Raw genomic sequence first — 27026 nt, 5'->3', positions numbered from 1 at the left:
TCTCCCCTCTCCTCTCTCTCCCCTCCTCCTCTCCTCTCCTCTCCTCTCCCCTCCCCTCCTCCTCTCCTCCTCCTCTCCTCTCCTCTCCCCTCCCCTCCTCCCCTCCTCCTCTCCTCTCCTCTCTCCTCCCCTCCTCTCTCCTCTCCTCTCTCTCCCCTCCTCCTCTCCTCTCCTCTCCTCTCCCCTCCCCTCCCCTCCTCCTCTCCTCCTCTTCTCCTCTCCTCTCCTCTCCCCTCCCCTCCCCTCCTCCTCTCCTCTCCTCTCCTCCCCTCAGTCTGTCTCCAAGGCGGCCCTCTCCGTGCCCACCCTGAGGAGAGGCTGCTCCAGGATCTGTTTGCCAAATACAACAAGCTGTCCCGGCCCGTGGAGAACACTTCAGACGTGGTGCTGGTCCACTTTGGCCTGTCCATCGCACAGCTTATTGACGTGGTGAGTAGAGCCTCATAATTGTTTGACTTTCATAGAGAGGCAAAGTGGAACGTCACTTCCTGCTTCAGCTCTGTACCAGAGATTTTCCCATAGACATTTTGTAAAATGCTTATAAAATAGTTGTACTTTGTCGAACCAAACGGTTTAGCTAACGCTATAATCGGGAGAGACCAGCATAGAACATTTCACTCTGATCAAAACAAAAAACAACAACATTGAAAAAATATTTTCTTTAAACCCGCAACGTTTTGGTCCCAGTGAAATGTTATGTGATCTCTCCTGTTTCTAAAAATATCTGTACCATTTGGTTTGAACCAGTAAAACTATTTTTATATGCATTTTACGAAATGTGTATGGGAAAATAAATGGCGGATGAAAATCTCTGGTACAGTGCTGAAGCAGGAAGTAGGCGGTCACTTTGGCTCTCTATACAATATATCTTTCTCAACAAGGTTTATTAGAGGTAGATACAGTATAACTAATAAATAATATTTGCAAAAGCACCTCTACTCTCACATTTTTTATGCCCCATCCTCTAATAAAATTGGCTAGGTGGGCGGGCGGGCGGTGTCTGTGAGGTCACGTTACGATACGATACGATACGATACGATACCCGACCGTTGCGATACTGACACCAAAGTTAAATATTGGACAGGGATTGGCTTCACAAACTATTTGTGATGTCACAAATCATGCTCGTAGGCCCTCCCCCTAAAAAGTGTGATTTTCAATGAGCACAGAGAAACTTTCCACTTTCAGCCTACGAGTGTGAAAACAGCTTCTAGTGTCAAACTCTGCACAGACACTCTGCACAGTGAAGCTCAGACATCCAACTGAAGGAACAAGAAGAACAGATTTTAGGGGGTCTTTAAAGCTACTCTATGCAAGATTTTAAGATGGGGAAAAAATACAACAGAGAAGAGAGTCTCATCACTAATTGAGACCATGTAGATTTGCACTATTTGCCCAAATTAAATTCTGGACACTGATGGGAAATCTGACAAGAAGTCAAAAATCAAGCAGTGCTCCGACCGATCAGAGAAAGCTGGACTCATCAACGTTAGATCTTTTTCCTCTCTCGTCGCTTTGGTACATGAAGCATCACAGATCGTCCGGCTTGGTAGATATGAGTGTGCTGTGTGCAGTTTACTCAGGTCACCTTACAGGATTCCTGGGGAGTGAAGTTCAAACCGTTTTGAAACACCTTTCACTCCCATTTGGAGCCACCAACATGCAAAGTTGCCTCGTGTGCATCGACTACATAATGTGTGATCTACCTCCCTGTGGGTGTGATCCTCCTCATATGCAATTAGATAACTGTTCTCGTTCCACACGCCTGCTTTAGTCGGACTGACAAAATAGCCTTTTCTGCAATGTGTCAGACACAGACCGTATACGAATACGGACGTAGCCACCGTTGGTTTGTGGACTCCCGATGTGAAGCCTTGGGTTTGGCATTGTGACCGTCGCCATCTTGGTTATTTGGAGCCAGAAGCAGCGAGCGTGAGACCATCGGTTTCCCACAGAGCCACAGCGCCGCCTGCTAATTTGTGAGCTGTGCGATCACTGGACAGATGACCTGTCAATCACACCCCAAAGCATAGACCGCTACTCTGCTTTATCCTCGAAATGGGAGCATCATTTACAAAATGAACATCATGCTGTATTGAGCGATTGAGACCATAAACTCATTAGGAAAGTGTTAAATCAAATGAGAACGAGGGTCATTTTCCCTAGCCTAGGTAAACCCAGCCACCACGTGACCTGCTCTCTCAGTTCCCAGTCACTATCGTCTAGCGAACGGGCCATTCAGAACGATTTCCGCGGCGGTTTAAAGACTCCCGCAGACCCGCAGCCACCCCGCAGCCAATGAGTGACGGCGTGACTGCCAACATCAGTCCTGCCGTGATCGGCCAATCAGAGAGTGCGTCTTTGTCAATGACGTGTAACAGCTGCAGCGGCTTAGCACTACCTAGCCGTTAGCATTTGGCCTCTCTAAAGCATAGCTCCCGAGCTAGCTACTAGCTGGCTAGCTATATGGCTATGCAACTACGTGAGGAAATTCAAGTGAAAACAGCTGTTGAGGTTGAGGTCTGTTGATCAAAATAACACCTAGCGTTATCGAAATCGGATTTTAGCGGACCATACAAGCCAGGGCTTCAGAGCTGATCACCTGGACACATTTTATGGCGAAATTATCTGATAAACTTGTCTGTGCTGCTCTGTGGTGATCAGCTAATGTCTTCATAGCATTGTGATTATGATTTAATGCATTATGGAAGATAAACGCTGGTTTAACATAATTAAAATAATTCCCTACCAAACATGTAAAGTGACGCTTCTGGGCAGTAGACCATTTGGGCATAACATTATGTAATGTGACATGAGATCACCACATTTCAATAAATATAACGTTTTTGCACATTTGAATGCTGCTGGTCGTTTGTTTAATGCTGTATATATTGGATATTTAAAGCTGATACACAACACAATTGTGTTGAGGTAATTCTGCAAAGCTCAGTTAAAAATATAACATGTAACACTTTACACAATCAAATCTAACTTATTCACAGCAATACACAGTCCAGTAGTACAGTGGGCTAATTGTTTGAATTATATCGAAATATATTTGCATGGTGTAGCATGTAATGCAGATAATGTAGCTAGATACTCTGACACAGAAAGGCAGACAAGCTAGCAGCAGGGATCTTGTCACACTGATTCCAGATAAACTCCTCTGTCTAGCCAGCTATACAATATTGATCAAAATAACACCTATATCGAAATCGGATTTTAGCGGACCATACAAGCCGGGGCTTCAGAGCTGATCACCTGGACACATTTTATGGCGAAATTATCTGATAAACTTGTCTGTGCAGCTCTGTGGTGATCAGCTAATGTCTTCGCATTGTGATTATGATTTAATGCATTATGGAAGATAAACGCTGGAAGGCTGGGTAGCATTAGCTGACGTCATCCAGGCTACAGTAACATTAGGCTATTATAGTTATGAAACGCTGATTCAAACGTTACAATAATAAGACACAATAGGAGCCAGTTACCCTACTGTAGATAGAGAGTAATTTCAGACCACCAGATATCACCATATTTATGTTATTAAATGCTGTAACGTTAACGGTAATTCTCATGTGTATGGTTTATTTATAAGCATTCATTGATTGAAGCAGAGTGCTGGTCGGTTAAGTTTCTCTGTAGTCAATGTCCTCTGCTCCAATCTTCGTTCGTAGTTTCTTCTGTCTCTCGTCCAGCAGCTGCAGATGTCATCATTATCCACGTTATTGATTATTATTTATAAAAAAAATCTCGTGTAAATATTTTGTGAACGCACCAATAGTTAGAGAAGGAAACCTCTCTTTGCATTTTATTTTTTAATAAAAGTAGGCTACTTGTGATATCTCACGTGGTCGATCATCATTGCAAATTTATGTGAACAGCTAGGTTTAATGACAAATATGGAATATCACCCAAGGAAATACCACGGTTTAATGCCAACAGATAAACCATACAGATTTGTTGTAATTGTGAACACATAAGGGAGCAAAGACATGGTTTTCAAGTATAACACAACTTTTATTCAAAGACAGGATTGAAAAATATAGGTCACTTGTATTCACTTCAGTAATGTCAGGTCTCAGTCGCATTCACGCTAACCTCTTAACGTCTAGCTATAGCTAGGTTACATCTGGATTATGTATAATATACAGAATTGCACAGTACACAGTTGCACAGTTACTGCACAGTAACGTGTACAAATATTGAACGCAACAGTCTCGTTCTGGAGCGAACCCCTCAGCTGAATTCACGTTGGAATATGATATCAAGGCTTGATACATTTGATTGTAGCTACTCATACAGCCGTGTGGAGCTTATCTAGCTAGGTTGCATCTGGAATATGATATCAAGCCAGTAATGTAGCTAGCTAGCGTTAAATAGGTTTATCTGTAACCACGCTGAAATGTGAGGGCATTAACGTTAATATTTCAATTAGGTCAAACACACCTTACCGTTATGACTGCGGCCGTTTTGGATTAACATTAGCGTTAAGTCCATGATCAAATCTAGCATTTCGGTATATTCAGTGTGTGTGTGTGAAAAGGATGTTAGCATGCTAGCATTATTAGCACAGAATGTATACAGTCCATGGTACAACGTTAGGCCTTCAAGTCCTGAGGCGAACAGCACTGGAGGATGAAGTCTGCAGACTGGCATTCAGTGTCCAGCATAACAAGCACGCCTGTTTCCTCATCAGGTTGGCAGCAGCTGTATAGATGATGACTGTTCTTCACAGCCACAAATATCTCTCCAGATCTGCGGCCATCTGCAGCAGGGATCGAGGTTTGGGTCCGTGTAGACTAGGGCTGCCAACATTCCATCCCAGCAATACGGGACGGTCGGACCAACGGGGTGGGGGGGGGAGTTGTCCTGTTCCTCTTTCATTCCCTGACCACCGTCACGCGATGTTCTCTCTTCTTGTAGCTGGTTGTAACCATTTGCGTGCTAGCAGTACTGAAATGAAAAGTGTTAGCTCATGCGCTAACAACAAAGGTCGCAGAGTGATGACGCCATCTGCTGCACTGCGCATGTGCTCTGTGCACTAAACTGGTTGGATGATGGTTGCGTAATGGAGTGGTCTATCGGGGGGGGGGCAACAACCGCAGGAAATCGTTTAACAATGGTGGGAATCCAGACCATAGTGACTGAGAACAGGTCTGAGAGCAGGTCACGTGGGGGATGGGTTTACCCAGGCTACATTTTCCCATCAACTTCCATACAATCGGACTTCTTTTTACAGTCAGTGGAGTCGCCCTCCGCTGGCCATTAGAAATAACGCAGGTTTAAGGCACTTCTTCATTTGCTTCACTTTTTAGTGCCGGAAGTTGCCCCTTGCTCAGACAGCATGATGTTTTTTTAGCAGGGGGTTCAAGGGGAGAACATGCAAACTCCACACATAAAGGCCCTTTTGACGAGCCCACCTGGGCAGTAGGCACTGATAGTGCAGGAACCGAACCCCCCAAATTTTGAGGTACCCCTACCCAGGGTAGAACAAATCATGTTCCCTTCATGAAATGGATGGTCACCAAATGTAATTTTACTGCAAAAGTCATTAAAATCATCAATAAAGTGCTTCACCACATAGGCGAAAAAAGTTCAAAAAACGCCTATCCTGAAAGAGGGAGAGTTCCAAGTTAATCCCATGTCATTTACTGCCTACTGGTTGTTTTTACATCCTACTTGCAGAGATGGTCAACAGGTATTGTCCCTACATCGCAAAGCAACCAGAATGTCAAAATATGGTTCTATTGTGAATCAACAGCCTTTTATATAAGGCCTTATTATAGGCAGAAATATCAAACAGTTCATTTTTCTGAAAAATACTCAATTCTAATCCTAATGTACTATTCTACCAGGGGTAGAATAACATTGAATTGTGTTTTTTCATAAATTTGAGATGTCCCCTTGATTAAATGGGTGGTCATAATTTTTAATTTGACTGAAAAACTCATTCAATTAATCAAAGAAGTGATTCAACACAGTGCAAACTTTTTTTTTGGCATTCTGCTGATTCACAATAGAACCATATTTTGACATTCTGGTTGTTTTGGAGGTTAAGGACATTCGCTGTAGACAATGTCTGCAAATATGATGTAAATACAACCAGTAGGTAGAAAATGACATTCCCTCTTTCAGGGAAGGCATTTTTGCACTGTGTTGAATCACTTCTTTGATTAATTGAATGACTTTTTCAGTCAAATTAAAAATTATGACCATCCATTTCATCAAGGGGACATCTCACATTTATGAAAAAACACAATTTGTTCTACCCCTGGTAGAATAGTACATTAGGATTAGAATTTAGTATTTTTCAGAAAAATGAACTGTTTGATATTTCCGCCTATAATAAGGCCTTATATAAAAGGCTGTTGATTCACAATAGAACCATATTTTGACATTCTGGTTGCTTTGCGATGTAGGGACAATACCTGTTGAGCATCTGTGCAAGTAGGATGTAAAAACAACCAGTAGGCAGTAAATGACATGGGATTAACTTGGAACTCCCTCTTTCAGGATAAACGTTTTTTTGCACTTTTTTCGCCTATGTGGTGAAGCACTTTATTGATGCTTTTAATGACTTTTGCAGTAAAAGTACATTTGGTGACCATCCATTTCATGAAGGGGACATGTCAAAGTTACGAAAAAAGAAGGTCACGATTTGTTCTACCCCAGGTAAGGGTACCTCAAGAACTAAGGCCTTTTTTGAGGGTCTGTTCCTGCACTATGAGGACATGGGGATGGGGACACACCCTGAGCGCCCATCCCAGGTGGGAATGGAACCCAGGACCTTCTTGCTGTGAGGCGACAGCGCTACCACTGTGCCACCGTGTCCCTTCTTAGAAGACAGCATGATGCTGTGGGGAGGAGTTGGGTAGCAGTGGTAGTGAAGCTGAAGCATCAGAGGTAGCCTACAGGGGGGGCTTCTTGCGATATATATGTATCTTTTGAAATGCCCGTGTGGCCTTTGTTATGTGTGTATTAAACCATAAGAGAACATCTCTGAACACAAAAGCAGCATCAGAAATGAGGATAAAAAAGTCCTCAGTAGCGAGGCACATTAATGCGGCGGGTCATGCATGATGTGTGCCCTCAGGTTCCAATGTGTTGGAGTAGTTAGACCAGTGGTTCCCAATCTTAGGGTCGCGACCCTAAGTGGGGTCGCCTGTGAATTCAAATAGGGTCGCCTGAAATTTCAAAAGAAAAAGAAAAAAATGACAGCAGACCCAATTTAATACTACCGAAGATGATTAGGGTCACTTGCGATTTTTTAAAATTTGTACTTATTTTTTAGTTCCGAGTTTAAAGTGATAATCTCTAAGATTTCATCTTTGTTCTCTTGGGTGACACCTATGCCGATGAGTGGTAATTGCAGGTGACATGCAAACAGTGTTGCATTATGTGACATTACTAATGTCACATAATGTCACTATATACTGCAAAGGCTTCCGTCAATGGACCATAACCTCAATCAACATTGTGAGTGACTCTTAATAAAAAAACAATATTTAGATGAAAATCTTTGAGATTATAATTTTAAATCAGAATTTTGAGATTAAAGTCAGAATTCTCAGATTCAACTCAGAATTCTGCAGGGAAAAAGAAGCATACTATGTGAAGTCACTGACGATGTCACTGATGACATTATCGATGGTGTACCGGAATTTGAATGGCGCGGGTCCCTAGATTTTTGTGACGTCAAAATAGGGTCACGAGCCAAAAAATGTTGGGAACCCCTGAGTTAGACCTTTGGAAAAAAGGGGAGGGCGGGGTAGGGACAGAGCTCTGTTGCAAAGTGAAGCATTCTGGATACAACAGAACAGAACATCTGAAAGGCCTCAATGAAGAACTCTTATTGAGATGTTTCCTCTAGAATGTTTTGAATGTGTTTTAACACAAGGTTTATACTTTGACGACACCCATACCTTTTTACCACGACGCTGGGCCAGCAGCCCCGCCGGGGTCATAAGATGGAGAAGTGAGGACAGTCACTCAGTCATGTAGGTTTAGTGAGTTAGGGCCGTAGCTAGAGATAGGAAGGTGTTAGAGAGTCAGGATTCATGGGGTGAGTAGGGTTACTGGCTAGGGGGATATGGGTGGTGTTGCGTTTGTTTCTATTGTTCATATTGTATGGATCTACAGTCTTACGAATTTTCTCACCAACTTTCCTACAGTAGTTTTCCTACAGTACTTTACTAGCAAGGTTTGGTTTGATAGGCTATCATCCTTAGCTGGCACTAAGACTTTTTAGCCATCTATATATACATTATTTTTTATCTAGGGTTATCTTTGATACAAAGTTTGATAACTCAGTTTTTTGTATATTTTTGGTATTTCTAGGCCGTAAGCCCTACACTCGAATGTGATTTCTCTATGAGTGTGATATTTAGGCAGCGACGCTCAGATTTTCAACATGACCATTTTTTGTTGTTCTTATGTTTTGTATATTTTTTTCCTCCTATTTCAATGTGGTTAATACCGTGCAAGTTGACTGCTTCTTCTTCTTCTTCTTCTTTCGGCTATTCCCGTCAGGGGTCGCCACAGCGGATCATCTGTTTCCATCGGTTTCTGTCCTCTGCATCGTCCTCCGTCACGCCCACTGCCTGCATGTCCTCTTTCACTGCGTCCATGAACCTCCTCTTGGGCCTTCCTCTCCTCCTCTTTCCTGGCAGCTCCATCTCCAGCATCCTCCTCCCAATGTACCCCACCTCCCTCCTCCGCACATGTCCATACCATCTCAGTCTTGCCTCTCTCACTTTCTGTCCAAACTGCTCAACATGGGCGGTTCCTCGGATGTAATCGTTCTTTATCTTGTCCAGCCTCGTCACTCCCAGAGAGAAGCGTAACATCTTCGTCTCTGCCACCTCCAGCTCTGCCACCTGTCTGTTTGTCAGTGCCACCGTCTCTAGACCGTACAGCATGGCTGGTCTCACTACCCTGCTGTAGACCTTTCCCTTCACTCTCGCTGGTACCCTTCTGTCACAGATCACCCCAGTCATCCTTCTCCACCCGCACCACCCCCCCTGCACTCTCTTCTTTACCTCCTTGCCACAGTCCCCACTACTCTGCACGGTTGACCCCAAGTATCTAAACTCCTCCACTTTTGGTACCTCTACTCCCTGCATCTTCACCCCCCCTCCATCTTCCCTCCCGTTCACACACATATACTCTGTCTTACTTCTACTTATTTTCATCCCTCTTCTCTCCAGCGCATGTCTCCACTTCTCTAGATTTTCTTCCACCTGCTCCCTGCTCTCACTACTGATTGCTATGTCGTCTGCAAACATCATAGTCCACGGGGACTCCTGCCTGACCTCGTCTGTGAGCCTGTCCATCACCATTGCGAACAAGAATGGGCTGAGGGCCGACCCTTGGTGCAATCGCACCCCAACCTTGAACCCCTCAGTCACTCCCACTGCACACCTCACGACCGTCGCACTGCCCTCATACATGTCCTGCACTACTCTCACATACTTTTCAGCCACTCCTGACTTCCTCATACAGTACCACACCTCCTCTCTTGGTACCCTGTCGTATGCCTTCTCTAGGTCTACAAAGACGCAATGTAACTCCTTCTGGCCTTCTCTATACTTTTCCATCAGCATTCTCAGGGCAAACAATGCGTCTGTTGTGCTTCTTCCTGGCATGAACCCATACTGCTCCTCACTAATCTTCACCTCTCCTCTTAATCTAGCCTCCACTACTCTTTCCCAAAGATGCCCCTGTAGTTGCTGCAACTCTGTGCGTCTCCCTTGTTCTTGAAAATAGGCACTAGTACACTTTGCCTCCACTCCTCTGGCATTTCCTCACTAACCAAGATGTTGTTAAACAGTCTTGTTAGAAAGTCCACTGCCAACTCTCCTAAGCATCTCCAGGCCTCCGCTGCTATGTCATCTGGGCCGACCGCCTTCCCTCTCTTCATCCTCTTCATAGCTGCCCTCACTTCCTCCTTACTTATCTGTTGTACTTCCACATTGTCCATCCTCCTCTCTCTCTCATTTTCTTCATTCATCAGCTCTTCGAAATACTCCTTCCACCTTCTCATCACACTGTCCTCGCTGGTCAGCACATTGCCCTCCTTATCCTTTATCACTCTAACCTGCTGTATATCCTTCCCTGCCTGGTCCCTCTGTCTAGCCAATCGATATAAATCCTTTTCTCCTTCCTTGGTATCCAACCTCTCATACAACTCGCTGAATACTCTTTCCTTTGCCTTTGCCACCTCTCTCTTCGCCTCCCGCCGTGTCTCCTTGTATTTCTGTCTACTCTCCTCATCTCTGAATTTATCCCACCTCTTCTTCGCCACCCTCTTCCTCTGTACACTTTCCTGCACTTCCTCATTCCACCACCAGGTCTCCTTCTCTTCCTTCCTTTTTCCTGAAGACATACCAAGTACCTTTCTTGCTGTCTCCCTCACCACTTCTGCGGTGGCTGCCCAACCAACCGGCAGCTCTTCTCTACCCCCCAGTGCCTGTCTTACCTCCTCCCTGAACTCCACACAGCATTCCTCTCTCTTTAACTTCCACCATTTAATCCTTCTCTCTATCTTCCCTCCCTTGGCTTTCTTCCCAAGTTGACTGCATATTGTCATTTTATTCGCTGATTTATTGAATGATTGAATGTACAGTATTTTCCGAGCACAAATGTATTTAAATGTCACTTCTGCCTCGTGCAACACAATGCTGAGGCTATTGCTGAAACACATCTGTTGCAGTTGGTCTGTCTGACCCAGATTTATTATTAAAAAAATAAAAGGACATTTTGAGCACTGGCCCGTTCTCTTCTTCTGCATATATTTCACCAGAGTGTTACACAACTAACCCAGCTTTATAAATTAGGGTCTGTGTATTGATTTGTTCAGTACATGATTAATGAATGCAGTGGTCGACTTTAAAAAGTGAAATCGCATGGCATGCTCTCATAAAGTCTTCTTCCGCTATGAAGCGAAGACTTTGTCATGAACCTCTTGACTTAACCGTAACTTGAAAGAGTGATTTTCTTCTCCGTTTTTGTGCAATAAGGATGAGAAGAACCAGATGATGACTACAAACGTCTGGGTTAAGCAAGTACGTAACGACCACACTCAATACAGTAATGAAACGGCTAGCATAAATCGTCACAAATATGAATACGATTCACGCGTGGAGCTCATTAAACAGATCGGATGTTATTTTCTCCCGCCACAGGAATGGAACGACTACAAACTCCGCTGGAACCCGGAGGAATACGAGAACGTCACGTCCATCCGCATCCCCTCGGAGATCATCTGGAGGCCTGACATCGTACTCTACAACAAGTGAGCACTCGTGCATCCTGACGTGTGTATAGAGACACTGCATGAAATAGGCCACGCCCATCACGGGGGAAAAGCTCCGTTCACTTCCACACACCAGCGTCATTTTCCTTGAATTAAACATAGCTAAAAGCTGTTGTGCGGTGGGGCTGCGCAGAAAACAAATGTAAAAAATCGCCAGTTAAAGTTTTTTTGTACTCCTGAGCAAAACAAGGAAGCCATTGAGGATTGGCGAGAAGAAAAATGTGGATCTAGCTGTCAAGGAAGTAAGTTGGAGTGTTCATCTTCCGTATATACGATCTTTTTGTGCAACACGCAACCATGCACGTGACATAGCCAGGATTGGAGGGGGGGATTCTGTTTTCCCCCGTCTTGGGCGTGGCTTCTGAATGATGACGCGTTACGCAGTGTCTTTATACTGTCATTAAGTTCAGCTATATAAGTAAGAAACTCTTTTCACATAGTCATTCAAAGTGGTTCAGTTTGGGATATTTTTTATTACTATTTTATTTTATTTTATTCCCTCCAATATTTGATTTTCAAATTTTTACAGAACAATAAACCAACAAGCTCAGACACAGGAAAAGAGAGGAAAAAAACACATCTTTGACATTTAGTATTGGAACATGGTGCTACCAGCCCCATAAGGTGCTTATGTGCTTGTACAAGATATTATGCATGGGATCCTATGAAAGGGGTCCATGGAAAACCATCCAGGTAAGCAGTCTATCACCCGTAACCTCAGTCACTAGTCATTCTTAACCTTGTCAAAGTAAGCCAAAAAGCCGGGTCCCAGATATTTGAGAACCTTCTAAACGAGTTGTCTCTCAGGAACCTCAGTCTCTCCATCTGTACAACAGAGATCATGTCCATCAGCCACACCTGAAAAGAAGGTGAAGAAGAGGACTTCCATTCCTTTAAAATTTGTCTTTTATAGCAACAGTTGTCCCCAGTGTCAGAGATTGCTGCACGGCTGTAGGGAAGTTGAGAGAGGTTCAGTTTTGGATCTTAAAGAAGTAACGCCAAGATAAAAAAAATGAATTATTTTCAAAGTTTGATCGTTTAATTCCAGCAGATGGGATGACCGGAGGGGGAAAACATGGAGATTCCGCATTTCTGCCAAATATCTTTGTCCTATGCCAATGTCATAATGTAATTTGGCTGAGATAAATGCGAACAAGGTCAGCCATGAATGGATACGGCCACAAACAAAGCTTGCCACATAGCACAAACGCAATAGATGAAGCTGTGAGATAGAGGATGAAATGTAATTGGCTGTGTTTTCAAAAGCGCCACAAATGAACATGCATCCAGTGTGCCTGATTCGGGCCAGTCGGCTCACATGAACACACATGATCACACCGCATGACAGAATTCCCCATTTCAAACAATCACTTCCAGATCACCATGTCATCACAGTCATGAAACAAACACATTGTGTTTTTTTCTCTCTCTCTCTCACGATGACATAACCCAGGCAAATAGCGAGGTCGAGTTCAAAGCTCTGAGACTTATTTGTATGGATTCATGACCATCACAGTGAACAGCAGGTCTGCAGATTCTTTTTATTTAGAAGCAACCTCATTAACAGCACAGCATGTGTTCAAGATGTACTGTACTACATTAAGAGCGGGTGAGATCATAGCGTGACATTTTGAGGTCAATCTGTTATGCACACGTCACACTACTATGGGGGGGGAGTTTCATTTGTCCTTCAGGTACCCAAATGTAAAAAAAAAAAAAAAAAAAAATCGAAATCAATGGATACCACCAGAGCAATCTAGTAAGAGAGTGGTGCCAGCGGGGGTCTAACATGCGTGACTCATTATCCAATGAACAGCCAGGAAGGGGGCTCGCGCTACGTTTGAATGCATAAGATAAAGCTGACAATATTATACAATTTGATTCTGTAAACGTCTGACGGTCCATAGAGAGCCCCAGGAATGAGTCCGGAAAACATCGATGCTAACACTTCCAGGTTCTTGGACGCGGTCGCGGACGTCCGGGTTCTTCACTGTTTTCGCCTATGGGATTTTTGAATGGGTTTTTGGCGCGATGCTTCAAATAAGGTCTCTGGGCAACGCAACCTTAATCAAACGCGAACCAGTGTTCAGCGGGATAATCTTCACACATGAGGACCACTTTTAGGAGTTTTTAAGCTTTTACGTGCCGTTAAAAGGGCGGCTAGCTAGCAAACGGCTAAATGAGACTACACTGTTGAGTCGACGGGAATATTATACGTCAATAACATCATCACTTCAAAGGAGGAACACGGAAATTCTCTTTCCCTCACCTGGTTCAGCCCGGGGTAATCAGTGCACAGCAGCGCACACATCAACAACAGTCCAGGTTGAGTGGTGACGTGACGTGGAAGCCTATGCGACACTGTGTGTAGTTCTGGATTAGCTTAGCACGAGCTTTTTACTTCTAGGGCTTGCATTTACGCTTCAAAACTCATGAAAGTGGTCCTCATGTATGAAGATTATCCCGCTGAACACTGGTTCGCGTTTGATTAAGCTTGTGTTGCCCACAGACCTTATTTGAAGCATCGCACCAAAAACCCATTCAAAAATCCCATAGGCAGAAACAGTGAAGAACCCGGACGTCCGCGACCTCCGCGTTCCGACTACAAAAATACATCATTCCTGGGGCTCTCTATTTGGCTGCAACTCGACAGCGCTGCTTAATCCACAACCTTACTTCCGGGAACTTTTGTGAGGTAAAACAAAGAGGTCCATTGGAGTGAATGGAGATGTCGCAACTCTTCTATTATACGGCTCTGGATACCACTAGTTGCAGCCAAAGGATGTTATGAGGAATGTCAACAATTTGTTTTTGATTAACTGAAGTCCCAAAGTTGATCCTCACATAGTAGTGAGTTAAAAAAAATCACATTAAGAATCTTGAGAGTCAAAAGCCTTAAAGTGGTTTGTTACATTTGATCAACTAGATTTTCAGGCCACAACGCCGCCTTCAAAAAGTTTGCTGGGACTCCTCGACCCTTGTGTTGTTGTTGTGTTTTTTATGTTGAAGGTCTACAGGCTTTTAATTTGAAGGTTATGGGCTTTTATTTTCACAGTAATATTTAACTACATATTGAAAAATGTGTCCTTTATTTCTACTACTCTCTCTCGTAACGGACAAGCCCGTCTTTTATTGTCACACGAACACCACAATACATGCATGCGGCCACAACACACTCATGCTGACGGTGGCCGGTGAAAAGTGTCCTCTGCATTTAACCCATCCAGGCTTGTCCTTTCCTCCGAGGGGCAGGCCAGGAGCAGTGGTCGCTTTCTCGTACAGCGCCCGGGGACCAACTTCGGATGTTGTCGTCACTGGTCGGATGACGATGACGATCTGATCTTCTGCATGTTTTTGGTGGGGGGGGGTTATATACTGAGGAACCCCCTGGGGGGTATGGGGAGAACATGCAAACTCCACACAGAGAGAAAGGCCCTTACGACGAGATAACCCACCTGGGCAGTAGGCACTGAAGATATGGGGGGGAACACAACCACAGCGCTCACAGTGTCCCAGGCGAGAATCGAACTCAGGACCTTCTAACTGTGAGGCGACAGCGCTACCGACTGCGCCACCGTACCCCCTAGTGCTGTTACCGGTTGGAGAATGCAATCACTGTCTGTCTGTCTATCTGTGTGTGTGTGTGTGTGTGTGTGCCACCTGCTGGCTGCTGTGTGTGGCGCTATCACTAATTGCTGATACCCTTTGGAGCATGCAATCACTGCCTTTATGTCTGTGTGTGTGTGTGTGTGTGTGTGTGTGTGTGTGTGTGTGTGTGTGTGTGTGTGTCACCTGCTGGCTATCACTAATTGCATAATGAGTTAATTAAAATATCCGGGCCTGTCCTGGTCTGCTCGGGAACTCTGCCGGTACCCCTTGCCAAATATGAACGCTGTCATGCCGACGGTGGCCAAGCAAATGGAAACAGAGATACATACAGAGATACATACAGAGATATGTAGGTTGGCTGATTTATGTGTAAGGTTCATCACCCTTTATATCGTGTTGTTCCCCCGCAGCGCCGACGGTGACTTTGCCGTGACGCACCTGACGAAGGCGCACCTGTTCCACGACGGCCGGATCAAGTGGATGCCGCCGGCCATCTACAAGTCGTCGTGCAGCATCGACGTCACCTTCTTCCCCTTCGACCAGCAGAACTGCAAGATGAAGTTCGGCTCGTGGACCTACGACCGCGCCAAGATCGACCTGATCAGCATGGACAGCGACGTGGACCAGATGGACTACTGGGAGAGCGGCGAGTGGATCATCATCAACGCGGTGGGCAAGTACAACACCAAAAAGTACGAGTGCTGCACGGAGATCTACCCGGACATCACCTACTACTTCATCATCCGGAGGCTCCCGTTGTTCTACACCATCAACCTCATCATCCCCTGCCTGCTTATCTCCTGCTTGACCGTGCTGGTATTCTACCTGCCGTCGCAGTGCGGCGAGAAGATCACCCTGTGCATCTCGGTGCTGCTGTCGCTCACGGTGTTCCTCCTCCTGATCACAGAGATCATACCGTCCACCTCGCTGGTGATCCCGCTCATCGGCGAGTACCTCCTCTTCACCATGATCTTCGTCACGCTCTCGATCATCATCACCGTCTTTGTGCTCAACGTGCATCACCGGTCGCCGCAGACGCACGGCATGCCTCACTGGGTGCGACGGGTGTTCTTGGACTTGGTGCCGCGGGTGCTCTTCATGAAGCGGCCGCCGGCCACCGGCAAGCGGAACTGCAACAGGCTGCTGGAGATGATGCACCGTCCGACTGCGATCTCCGCGGCGGGCAGCTCGCAGGCCTTCTGGGCAGGGCTGGAGACGGGGTTGAGGCAAATGAGCCAGCGAGGGGACGCGCTCCCGACCAGCCCGTCCGACAGCCCCAACATCCTCGTGTGCTCCCCATCCCCCTCGCCCCTCGAGGGTCTCAACCTGAAGGAGTACCCGCTGATGAAGACCCAGCTTTTCTGCCGGGCCCCGTCCAGCCAATACTCGGCTCTCGCAGAGCAACCGGCCCAACAACAGGCACTCGGCTCCTCGGCTTCGTCTTCTTCTTCTTCCCCGTCGTCGTCTACCTTGACCCCGCTGCCGCTGGGGCCCGTCTGCACGCTGTCCAGCAGGGACGAACCCAAAGCGCTGGCGCCGAACGGCCGCTCGCTCAGCGCCGAGCACATGTGCGACCGGCGGGGGGCGGAGCTCCCCCAGAGGGCCGGCCCCCTTTGTCGCTCGCGCAGCGTCCAGCACTGCTGCCTGCACGACGACGGGACAGCAGGGGGCAGCAGAGGCGTGGCGCCGGGGAGGGCAACGAAACTGCTCCTCAAAGACCACCTCACAGAAACCCTGAAAGAACCCATGAATAAAAAAGACCCAGGTGCCCAGCAGGACAGCACTGTCCTCCTCACCATATCGCCAGCTATGCAACGGGCCATAGAGGGAGTCCAGTACATCGCTGATCACCTCAGGGCAGAGGATGCCGACTTTTCAGTGAGTTTACGGAGAGATTTTTTTTTTTTTTTTTTTACGTCAATAACCAATCTATTACAGTATCAGCCGGGATCTGACGTAGCAATCCCTCAACTTGTAGGTAATACATTTCAAAAGATAAGAAAGGAGAAATATTATGATAAAGTGCCTGAGGTCTCATTATACCTGGTTTTGGCTTAGATCCGTCTGCCAGATCCATTGATCCAGTAAGTTTTGATAACACTGTAATCCCCAGGCCTCAGCAACTGCCTCATGTTGTCAAGGAGAATGATATGTTATTCCTGCAGTTTGCTCTAATCGCTAGTGAGAAGTGACTACTGTCTCCCATAGCCAGATAGAAGAGACCAGGAACCTGACACTGATCTGATGTGACAGAAAAGACGACAGTTTAAAAGGACAGCTCACCCCAAAATCCAAAATACATATTTTTTCCTCTCACCTGTAGTGCTACTGTATGTATCCATCTATATCGTTTTGGGATACTTGCCTGAGTTTTGGAGATATCGCCCGCAGAGGTGTCTGCCTTCTCTACAATACAATGGAACTGGATGGCACTCGGCTTGTGGTGCTCCAAGCACCAAAAAAAAAATACATTCGAAAAACTCAACAGCATTGTCTCTTTCCAGAAATCATGACCCGGTTACTCAAGATAATGCACAGACTTTGTTGTGAGCAGTTTCATGTAGGAACTATTTTCTTTTGCAGTCTCATGTAGGAACTAGCTAGCAGCTAGCGGGTGTAGTTCAGTCAAAAGAAAATAGTTCCTTCATGAAACTGCTCATAACAAGGTCTGTGGATATTATCTTGAATAACGGGGTCATGATTTCTGGAAAGAGACATTGCTGTTGAGTTTATCAAATGTATTTCTTTGGCACTTTGAGCACCACAAGCAGGCCCGTATCTAGCCTGCCACACTAGGGTGGGCTGGTAAGGGGGAACTTTGGCGGTAGGTTGCCAGAGGTTGTAGGTTCGGGGATGGGGATTAAATTGCATTATATTCAGTGGCGCTGGAAGTACTTTTAGGTAGGAATGGACGGTGCTGCCTGCAAGGGCAGCGGCGAAGAAAATTTGACGTTTTTTGGACTTTCATCCAAGAATATTTAATTTTAAATTAACATTAGGATTATACTGTTGTGATGTCATTATTCAGTATCTTCTCCTTTTCTCACTCACTTTCATGTAACCACCTGCTCTCCCTTTAGTCGTTTTACACTACAACAGACAGCAACACAGGCATAAACACTGAACCAAATTGTTCCAGTAGGAGTCACCATTCTGTTTTGGGTCACCAAACTGTAAGTAGGAACTTTCACTCAGGTGACAGGCCAGTGTTTACATTATTATTGTCAAAACTATTAGCAAACTATGTACAAACTAACTATTTACAAAACTATTGCTATATTTCCAAGACGTTTAGTCTTATTCAAATTCAAACTGAAAAGTGACAAAGAAAACTACTTTGAAAGCAGATTGACTTACCCTAAAAATAAATAAAAATACTTCATCCTGTTTAAAATAATCAACTCCATAACATTTCTTTTCATTGGATGATCTTATTTCTCAAATCAAATTAAAGACTAGTGCAGTGAGACTTAACCATAGCATTTGCCATTTAGCCTTCAAACCTATATTTACAAGACTTTTAGTCAAACTCAAACTGAAATTAAAACTTTGAAAGCAGATTGACTTTGTTACCCTAACAAATAAATAACAATCCTTCATCCATAGTTTAAAATAATCAACTCCATAATATTCTTTGCATTGGATGAGCTTATTTCTCAAATCAAATTAAAGCTATAACTACTGTTAGGTGCCCTAAACTAACTAACCCAGTGGTCTCCAACCTTCGGGTTGCGACCCTAAGTGCGGTCGCCTGGAATTCAAAAAGGGAGATACAACAATTTTATTTTTATTTTTTTGGGTGGGCAAGATTAATTTTTGGGTGGGCATAGCCCACCCCTGCCCCCCCCTAGAATCGGCCCTGACCACAAGCCGAGTGCCATCCAGTTCCATTGTATTGGAGAGAAGGCAGAAACTCTTGCACAAAACGATATAGATGGATAAATAGCACTACAGGTGAGAGGGAATATATGTATTTTGGATTTTAGGGTGAGCTGTTCCTTTAAGAGTGCACTTTCTGGTTAGACCGCGTCTATGTATTTAAAATGCATTTGAAAGTGGAAGTTCAGGTAAACATTTATGAATTTGTGAACGGTGAAGTTAATCTCCATTCATTGTCAACGGAGCAGCACTGATTGAACTGTTGCAAACCGTAAGAGTTTAAGTCAGTCGGTTTATAATTGAATGAAAAGTTCTCTCCTATGTCCTTCATCAAAAAGTTCAAAGTTTCTCTTATTATTTTGAAATGCAAAAGAAATGCCTTTTAATTAGGAAACCACTAAGCGGCAAATAGAATCCTGAGTCACGGTTAAGAATTGAGGGTTATTTCTGAGCAGCAGCAGCAGGGACGGAGTGTGTCAAATTAGAACGAGAAAAAAGAATGGCGGAAGTCATTGTATAAAACTACAACGCGCTATTATAGCTGTAGCCAGGCAATAGGACTTGAATAATTTGACCTTGAAATTTTCAGAAGGGAGACAAGCGAGGAGTGACTGACATTTAGGAGATGGCTCCTCCTTCATGATGAAAGAAATCAGCCATTCGAGAGAAATCAATCACGGGTGGAAATTGACAGCTAGTAAAAAAGGGGGAGGCGCTACGCGTGAAACGTTAAATGGTTGTGGTCTGTTGTGTTTGTCTTTCTCCACTAGGTGAAGGAGGACTGGAAGTACGTGGGGATGGTCATTGACAGGATTTTCCTCTGGATGTTTATACTGGTGTGCATACTGGGAACTGTGGGGCTCTTTCTTCCGCCTTGGCTCGCCGGAATGATCTAGGAAGAGTCAACTGAACGCAAGAAGAAACACTGGACAAGAAAACAATCTCTCCTGTATCGTAGAAACAGTGGTTGTCCTATTACCGTTATGTGTGATCTCTGTTTCTCCCTTTAAAAACGAAAACACTCGTCGCTCTTGCCCAGGTTGTGGGAAGGTTACTCGCAGGGGATAAATGGGGTGAAATATCCTTCATTGATTCCTGTGGGCATATGAATTCTTTATAAGGGCAAAAGGCCAACGGTGAAAACGTCAGCTTCCTCCTCACTTCATTCTGACATTGAGCTGCATAGCCCAAGCTGTCACGTTCATTGCAGTGGTTCCCAACCTTAGGGTCGCGACCCCAAGTGGGGTCGCCTGGAATACAAATAGGGTCGCCTGAAAAAACAAACAAACATATATATTAAGAAAAACATATATAATACACCAGATGCAATTTAATACTACCGAAAGATGATTTGGGTCACTTGAGATTTTGTGTTTGCTTGTTCTGAGTTTAAAGTGATAATCTCTCAGATTTCAGTTTTGTTCTCTTGGGTGACACCTATGGCGATGAGTGGTAATTGCAGGTGACGTCCAAACAGTGTTGCATTATGTGACATTACTAATGTCACATAATGTCACTATATACTGCAAAGGCTTCCGTCAATGGACCATAGCCCCAATCAACATTGTGAGTGACTCTTAATCTTTTTTTTTAGATGAAAATCTTTGAGATTATAAGTCAGAATTCCTAGTTACTGTCAAGAATTTTGAGGAAAAAAGTTTGAGTTTTGAGATTAAAGTCAGAATTATCAGAGTAAAGTCAGAATTCTGTGGGGGAAAAGTAAGTAAGTAAGTCAATTTTATTTATATAGCATTATCACAGAGAGGACTCACAAAGTGCTTCACAGGTTAAGAAACACACAAAATAAACACAAAAATAGGACAATGCATACAAAGAAAAACAGTGAGATGGAGAAATAGCATACAGGATAGCAGGGTTACAGAGAAACGAAACATCAGGCCAGTCTAGGCAACAAATGCCTGTCTAAACAGAAACGTTTTCAACTGCTTTTTAAAGATCTCAACTGAGGCCGCGGCCCTCAAGACCGTTGGAAGAGCATTCCACAACCTAGGAGCTACAGACTCAAAGGCTCGGTCACCTTTGGTTACGAGCCTGGTGCGGGGCACAACCAAAAGCCCCTGGTCAGCAGATCTCAGTGACCTGCTGGGGACATGTGAATGAAGCAGGTCACGCAAATTATGCAGAAAAGAAGCATACTATGTGACATCACTGATGATGTCACTGATGACATTATCGATGGTGTACCGGAATTTGAATGTCGCGGGTCCGTAGATTTTTGCGGCGTCAAAGTGGGGTCACGAGCCCAAAAAGGGTTGGGAACCCCTGATATAAAGGGTGAGCGAAGACTTACGACATGCTGAAAACACCACAGAAAGACAAAACATGTTTCTGAAATGGCATTGCCAGCTTTTGATATGATTATGTGGAATGTAAAAAGGTATATTTTTAGGTATAGGTTTTAACATTTGTACAACACACAAGCTGCTAAGAACATACCTTGACAATAGCACAGTTGACCGTGCAGACGAATGCACCACCACTTGTTCACAAAACAATCGTAGTACTTTGCAACCATTATTTCATGTTTTGAGTTGAGTTGAGTTTTTTTTTGAGTAAAGAGTAGAACATAATTGGTTGAATAGATTTGATTCCGTTTTTTTTTTGGTTCAGGCATGATTTTGATAGGCCATAATCAAGGTCATTTTAGGCATTGATGTTTGAAGTTCAAGATGCTACGTGTGAAATTTTAACGTCAATAAATATTTACCACATTAAATTTGCGATGTAATTATAATTGCCTTAGGAGACCATCGACAGGAAGATAAGCAGCATCGACTAACCGGCCTGACAATCAGTCCAAGCAGATTTTTTGGAGGCTTGGGGGGGTAAATGAGATGTGATAGCGGAAACGTAAACAAGAATGGTGGAGTATGGCAGTTTGGCTGTATACCAGAGACCACATCTGCTGTTAGTTCACAATTCAAGGGTGTTAAATTAGACAAACAAACAGCCCCACACTGACGTCTTTTGTTGGGAGAGGTTTTTGCTCTTGTTCCTACTGGAGGGTTAGCTATGTTACACACAAATGGGAACTATTGCTAAGCTAGGGTGCTAACCTACATAAAGTTCTGATCGCCTCCACCATGCACGGTCTAATTTGTTTATGGTTATTATAGCAAGATATCACAAATAATTTGACAATGACATATTGACGTTTGAAAATACTACACGTATAGCCCCTTTACAGGGGCCCTATTTATGCTTTCCCATAATGTCATACTGTTACAATGTTGGATGTTGATATTAAACATGGTCAAAATTCCAAATGATGAGGTCAACTTAGGTGAAAGTTAGAAAGAATCTCAGAATTTTGACTGCTGTGAACGTGGGATTATGAGATTTGACGAACACAGACACACAGAAACACACACACACACACACACACATACACACACACACACACACACACACACACACACACACACACACACACACACACACACACAGACAGTCATCATCATACACAGAAGGATAACAAAAACTCACAATGTCAAAATATAAGGGATGCGATGCGTGTTTGAGATATCGTGTGTTTGACACTTAGTGTTCCACTCTTTTTCACAGTGGTTTCTGTCAGCTCAAGAGTAAAAACGGAGCGTAACAGACAGAGGAGGCACTGAGGGGCTGCATAAAGGGACATGCAGTACTAGAGAAATGAGCAGTTTTTTGAACTGTGAATCACGCAAAGCTCTAGTGGAGGCCCAGAATAAAATAATAATAAATGATATCTCACTAATATAAGGCGGCTGGGTTCCGCGGCGCTCAACTGCCCAACTGTGCATGTGCGAAGCAGGCGGGCACGCGATCGAGGCATGAATGAGCACACAAAGCCCACAATATTTCTAGTAGGGCCCCTTTAAGCAATCACCGTCCTGTTATTAACACTATTCAAATCTACTTTTAATACCTGAAATGAGACACACATTATTATGAATTTCTAACTGAATGTCCAATATCAAATGAGATTCTATTCACTTTGATATTGACCTATTCTGGCTTTTCTTAATACAGATCTACCCAATATCTTCCGCAACTGCAAAAAAAAAATAATAATTTAATGCGACTAGTAATTAGGCCACTTAGATCTTTACAAAGACTGTGAAAACGATTCAGGAAAGGTTAATTACACTGTACATTGAAACTGCTTGGTGTGCATCTGGGATTCATAGATAGATAGAACAAGGATTGGTAATGTTTTTTGCGCAAATACCAATTGACCTATAGGCCTTAGTGCTCGTTTTTTTACACCAGGAAATTGGGTAACATTCAAATATTGCTCATATGGCATTACCAGGGCTCACATCCACATTGTAAGCACATCACAGAACCCATACGTTCTCATCAGATCACATTGTAGAAGATGAGGTCATGACACGGATGTTATTCAAGAGCTGGATAAGAGATTGAAAAATGCCCAGAGTTTTACAGCTGCTTCGTTCCCCATAGAAGTGGACGGGGAAAAACCCTTTCTGGGCCGCAAGGCATCTTGTGACTTGCAATACCGAGCTTGGCCACCATGTTCGATTTGCTTCAAGGCTGAGACCTAGGGCGCATGGGGACTGGGTTGTGAGGAGAGGAGGACCATTAAAATGTACGACTGTGGCACCTGGGTTTCCTCTGTCTATTTTCATTATAGAGGTCAAAGACGGAAAGTGGCCCAAAACAGTCATGTGGAATAGATTGTTTGGCTGTATTTCCATGAAATCTGGAGTTTAAAAGTTTGACTAGTTCCCTAAAGCAAAAAGATGAAACCTGAGGAACATATTGGAATCCAAATTCGGGCCCTAGGGACACTTTAGTGTAGCACTGATCAGGCCCTAGGGACACTTTAGTGTAGCACTGATCAGGCCATAGGGACACTTTAGTGTAGCACTGATCAGGCCCTAGGGACACTTTAGTGTAGCACTGATCAGGCCCTAGGGACACTTTAATGTAGCACTGATCAGGTAGCAAGTATCAATTTGTTTTTTTTAAATTACATCTGTCTGCAAGCCTTACAGATAGATGTAATGACAGACAGATGTAAGGACACCCCTATTTTTATACACGACTGCTGCAGTGCCTACATGAACTGATGGGTTACCGCAGCTTCTTTGGGCAACAAAGCTGATATCTAGTCCTTTCAATAGATCTCCATGAAACCTGAGCATATATGATTGATTCTAATTCAGAAGATATGAGCACAGCATGGGATGAGATCTCTTGTCTTTCTTTGACGTCGGGACAGGAACAACACAGGAACTAGACTGCAATGCAATCCCCAAGTTTTAAGAGTATTTGTTTCTAGCACAACAAAATTCAAGGAGTGCACAAACAGCTTTGTAATGCCTTATGAGCAAGGCCTAATGCGTTAGTAGCTGTGTCCAAATGTGCAATCCAGGGCCAGGAGTAAGTAGCCTGGTAAACCATCCGGTCACATGACCAGGAGGAGTTAAAGTAGCCTGGTAAACCATCCGGTCACATGACCAGGAGGAGTTAAAGTAGCCTGGTAAACCATCCGGTCACATGACCAGGAGGAGTTAAAGTAGCCTGGTAAACCATCCGGTCACATGACCACGAGCAGTAAGTAGTAGGCTGCTAGCCCATCCGGTCACATGACCAGGAGGAGGAGTAGGCTGGTAGCCCATCCGGTCACATGAACTCACATTTGTGAATGAAACGAAAGTGAGTTGCTTGGTGGATTGGATGATTGCATTCTCCCACAGTAATAAGGAAAAAACAGCACATATTGGCCATTTCTACACTTTATTCATTTGACACTGTCAGGGACCTCAGTAGCGTGTGGAAGATCCATACGCAGCCACAACAGCTTTGCACCTTGGCACCGCAAATTAGGTGACAATCAGGTGCCAGTCACACACCTGCCAGGACTTGAAGCTCAAAACAAGAGTGAATACCAACAGAAGAATATTGCAGGGGATTTTGGCACATTATTTTGGGGGGCGCTACACACACGTTTAGCTGTGTTGCTCATTCCACGAATACACGATCCTTACAAGTTGTACTTCGTTGTAAAGGTGATTAATCAGGCGTTCCAACGATATCAAATACAATACCAATTGGTATTATTAAAGGGGAGAAATAATCGACCAAAATAGCGTTTCCGACCTTTTTTTTAGGAGTTTAGAAGGTGCGATGATGTAAAATAGCCTACTCGCAGTACTGTGTATTTATAAACTGATTTCAGCACATAATCTGCACCTCAGTGGCTTGAGTTAATGCAAAATAAAGAACACGGGTAGTAGCATAATATGAGAAACAAAGGATTTAGGTTAGGTTAGCTTAGGTTTTCTAGGTTTAGGTTAGGTAGATTTAGGTTAGGTTAGCTTAGGTTTTCTAGCAACTAAGCTCCAAACACTGCCTCATAATAAGACAAGGTTAAGCTAGTCTTTTGTTGATGTGTAACCATTCATATTTGAACGGATATTAATTTTCAGTTGTCCTTTCAGTTTTCTCTGGAAACACAATACAGAGTAGTACATTATGAGTTGGGCTTCCTACACGAAATGAGAATGGTCTTTATGAAAAGATTAATTAATTTCCATTCAAAGGCAAAGACATGTCTTTCACTAAGAATTTGATTTGCATAATTTCAGGTCATTGAATGTCCCCCGCACAGAGACAAATGACACATGATGTCAGGTGATACAAAGTCCTCTGTACTGTCTGCCTCACGCAAGCCATGCAAAATGCCACACGCATTTTTTTTTTTTTTTTTTTTTTATTATTATTACAAGTAAATGTCATGTTTTTCAATTTGCCTTTGTCAAAAATTGACCTTCAGTGTCAATTTCAATTTAGGGCTTCTCTTTCCAGATGGCTATGGCAACCATTTATAATCCATTTGGACACGGAGAGATTATTATTATTATTGTGTGTAATAACTTGGGTTAAATTCAATGATTAGATTCTTGGCACAAGCTGGACCTGGTGGTAATACGGCTACATTGTGAGATGGTTGGGAACTCGCTATGTACTTACAACCTGTCTGAATAGTTGGGGGAGGGGGTTGTCCTCAACCGTTATACAAATCATGATTTAGCCTATATTGACCAATAGGTTGAGGCGATGTCTCGTCATAGACGCTGGGTTAGCTGGCTCAGCCTGCCTGGGGGCGTGGTCAGGGTGGGGTAAATCCCCAATTCATATCCATTCAGCAAAGTTACAACTTAGCTGCTAGCCCAGCCCAGGCAGACACGATCGAGGATTCAACCACGGCAGTAAACGCACATCTGAATAGACGTCTTGTGTTCTGCTCTAGAATCCCCAATCCTGTAGAGCCTACAGGATTTAGAGTAGAGCCGCAGCACCGTCCTTTGGCGAGTCAGCCCATTGAGATATATGGGCGGTTTTACCCCACTCGCGTGTTCTGATTCTTAATATTTTGTTTAAAGAGACGGTCTCAGCAAACTGCCACAACTATCTGTATATCAGTTAGATATAGGCCAGGTAGACTAAGATCTTGACTTCTTCTAGAAAGGCTAACCCAAACCACCTGGCCTGCAGCATGGCAGTTGAAAAGCTTAGTGTGAATCCCTGTGTAAAACACCTGTCACTGTGGACTCCCAATCAATTCCTCCATCACACCTCCTTAATCACATAATCCAGGCTGTGATGGGTGCCGACTAGCAGGGAAAACTCTCCTAATGGACCGGTCACTCTCTATACATGAGACAGATAAACGCACTAGGAATTGGGGCAGTGGTGGTGGCCTAAAGGTTAGAGAAGCGAGCTTGTGACCGGAAGGTCGCCGGTTCAATCCCCGGGATCGGCAGGATAAATCTGGGTGGGGGAAAGAAGTGAAAAGGCAGCGCGTGCCCCTCCCTCATCATTACCACCACCGAAGTGCCCTTGAGCAAGGCCCTTAACCCCCAACCGCTCCAGACAGTGGAGCTGCTCAGTGGCCCAGCAGATCAGACTGTAGTTGTACTGGTCAGCGTCCAGGTGTGAATGTGTGTGTGTGTGTGTGTGTGTGAAAATGCAGTCTACAATAACACACCCAAGACCTGAAGCCTCACACAGAAAATGTGCTGCCGGGGGCAGTGATGGCCCCGCCCCGGAGACGTAAAAGGCTCATAAATGGGGTAAAGCGCGTGAGCTACAGCCCCCCGAGGGACCCCATTAAATCAACACACACTATGCATCGCCATTTCCCCAACAATCAGCAATTTCACTGCAATCCTTTCATATAAAGTGCTGC

General features: G+C 44.3%; 1 protein-coding gene across 1 annotated transcript; it reads left to right on the top strand.

Moving 5' to 3' along the window:
* Nucleotides 1-270: 270 nt before the first annotated feature.
* Nucleotides 271-19701, top strand: LOC310794374 (neuronal acetylcholine receptor subunit alpha-4-like; the record flags this gene model as incomplete). The annotated part of the gene is made up of 5 exons (XM_083656362.1): nt 271-429; nt 11022-11066; nt 11187-11296; nt 15337-16804; nt 19576-19701. The coding sequence occupies exons 2-5, from the start codon at nt 11037-11039 to the stop codon at nt 19699-19701; spliced, it is 1734 nt and encodes a 577-aa protein (XP_083512488.1). The 5' UTR covers nt 271-429; nt 11022-11036.
* Nucleotides 19702-27026: the final 7325 nt, after the last annotated feature.

Source organism: Poromitra crassiceps, assembly GCF_964638095.1.
Source record: "Poromitra crassiceps genome assembly, chromosome: 20".
NCBI classification, from domain to species: domain Eukaryota; kingdom Metazoa; phylum Chordata; class Actinopteri; order Beryciformes; family Melamphaidae; genus Poromitra; species Poromitra crassiceps.
This window is presented reverse-complemented; position numbering and strand designations above follow the sequence as displayed.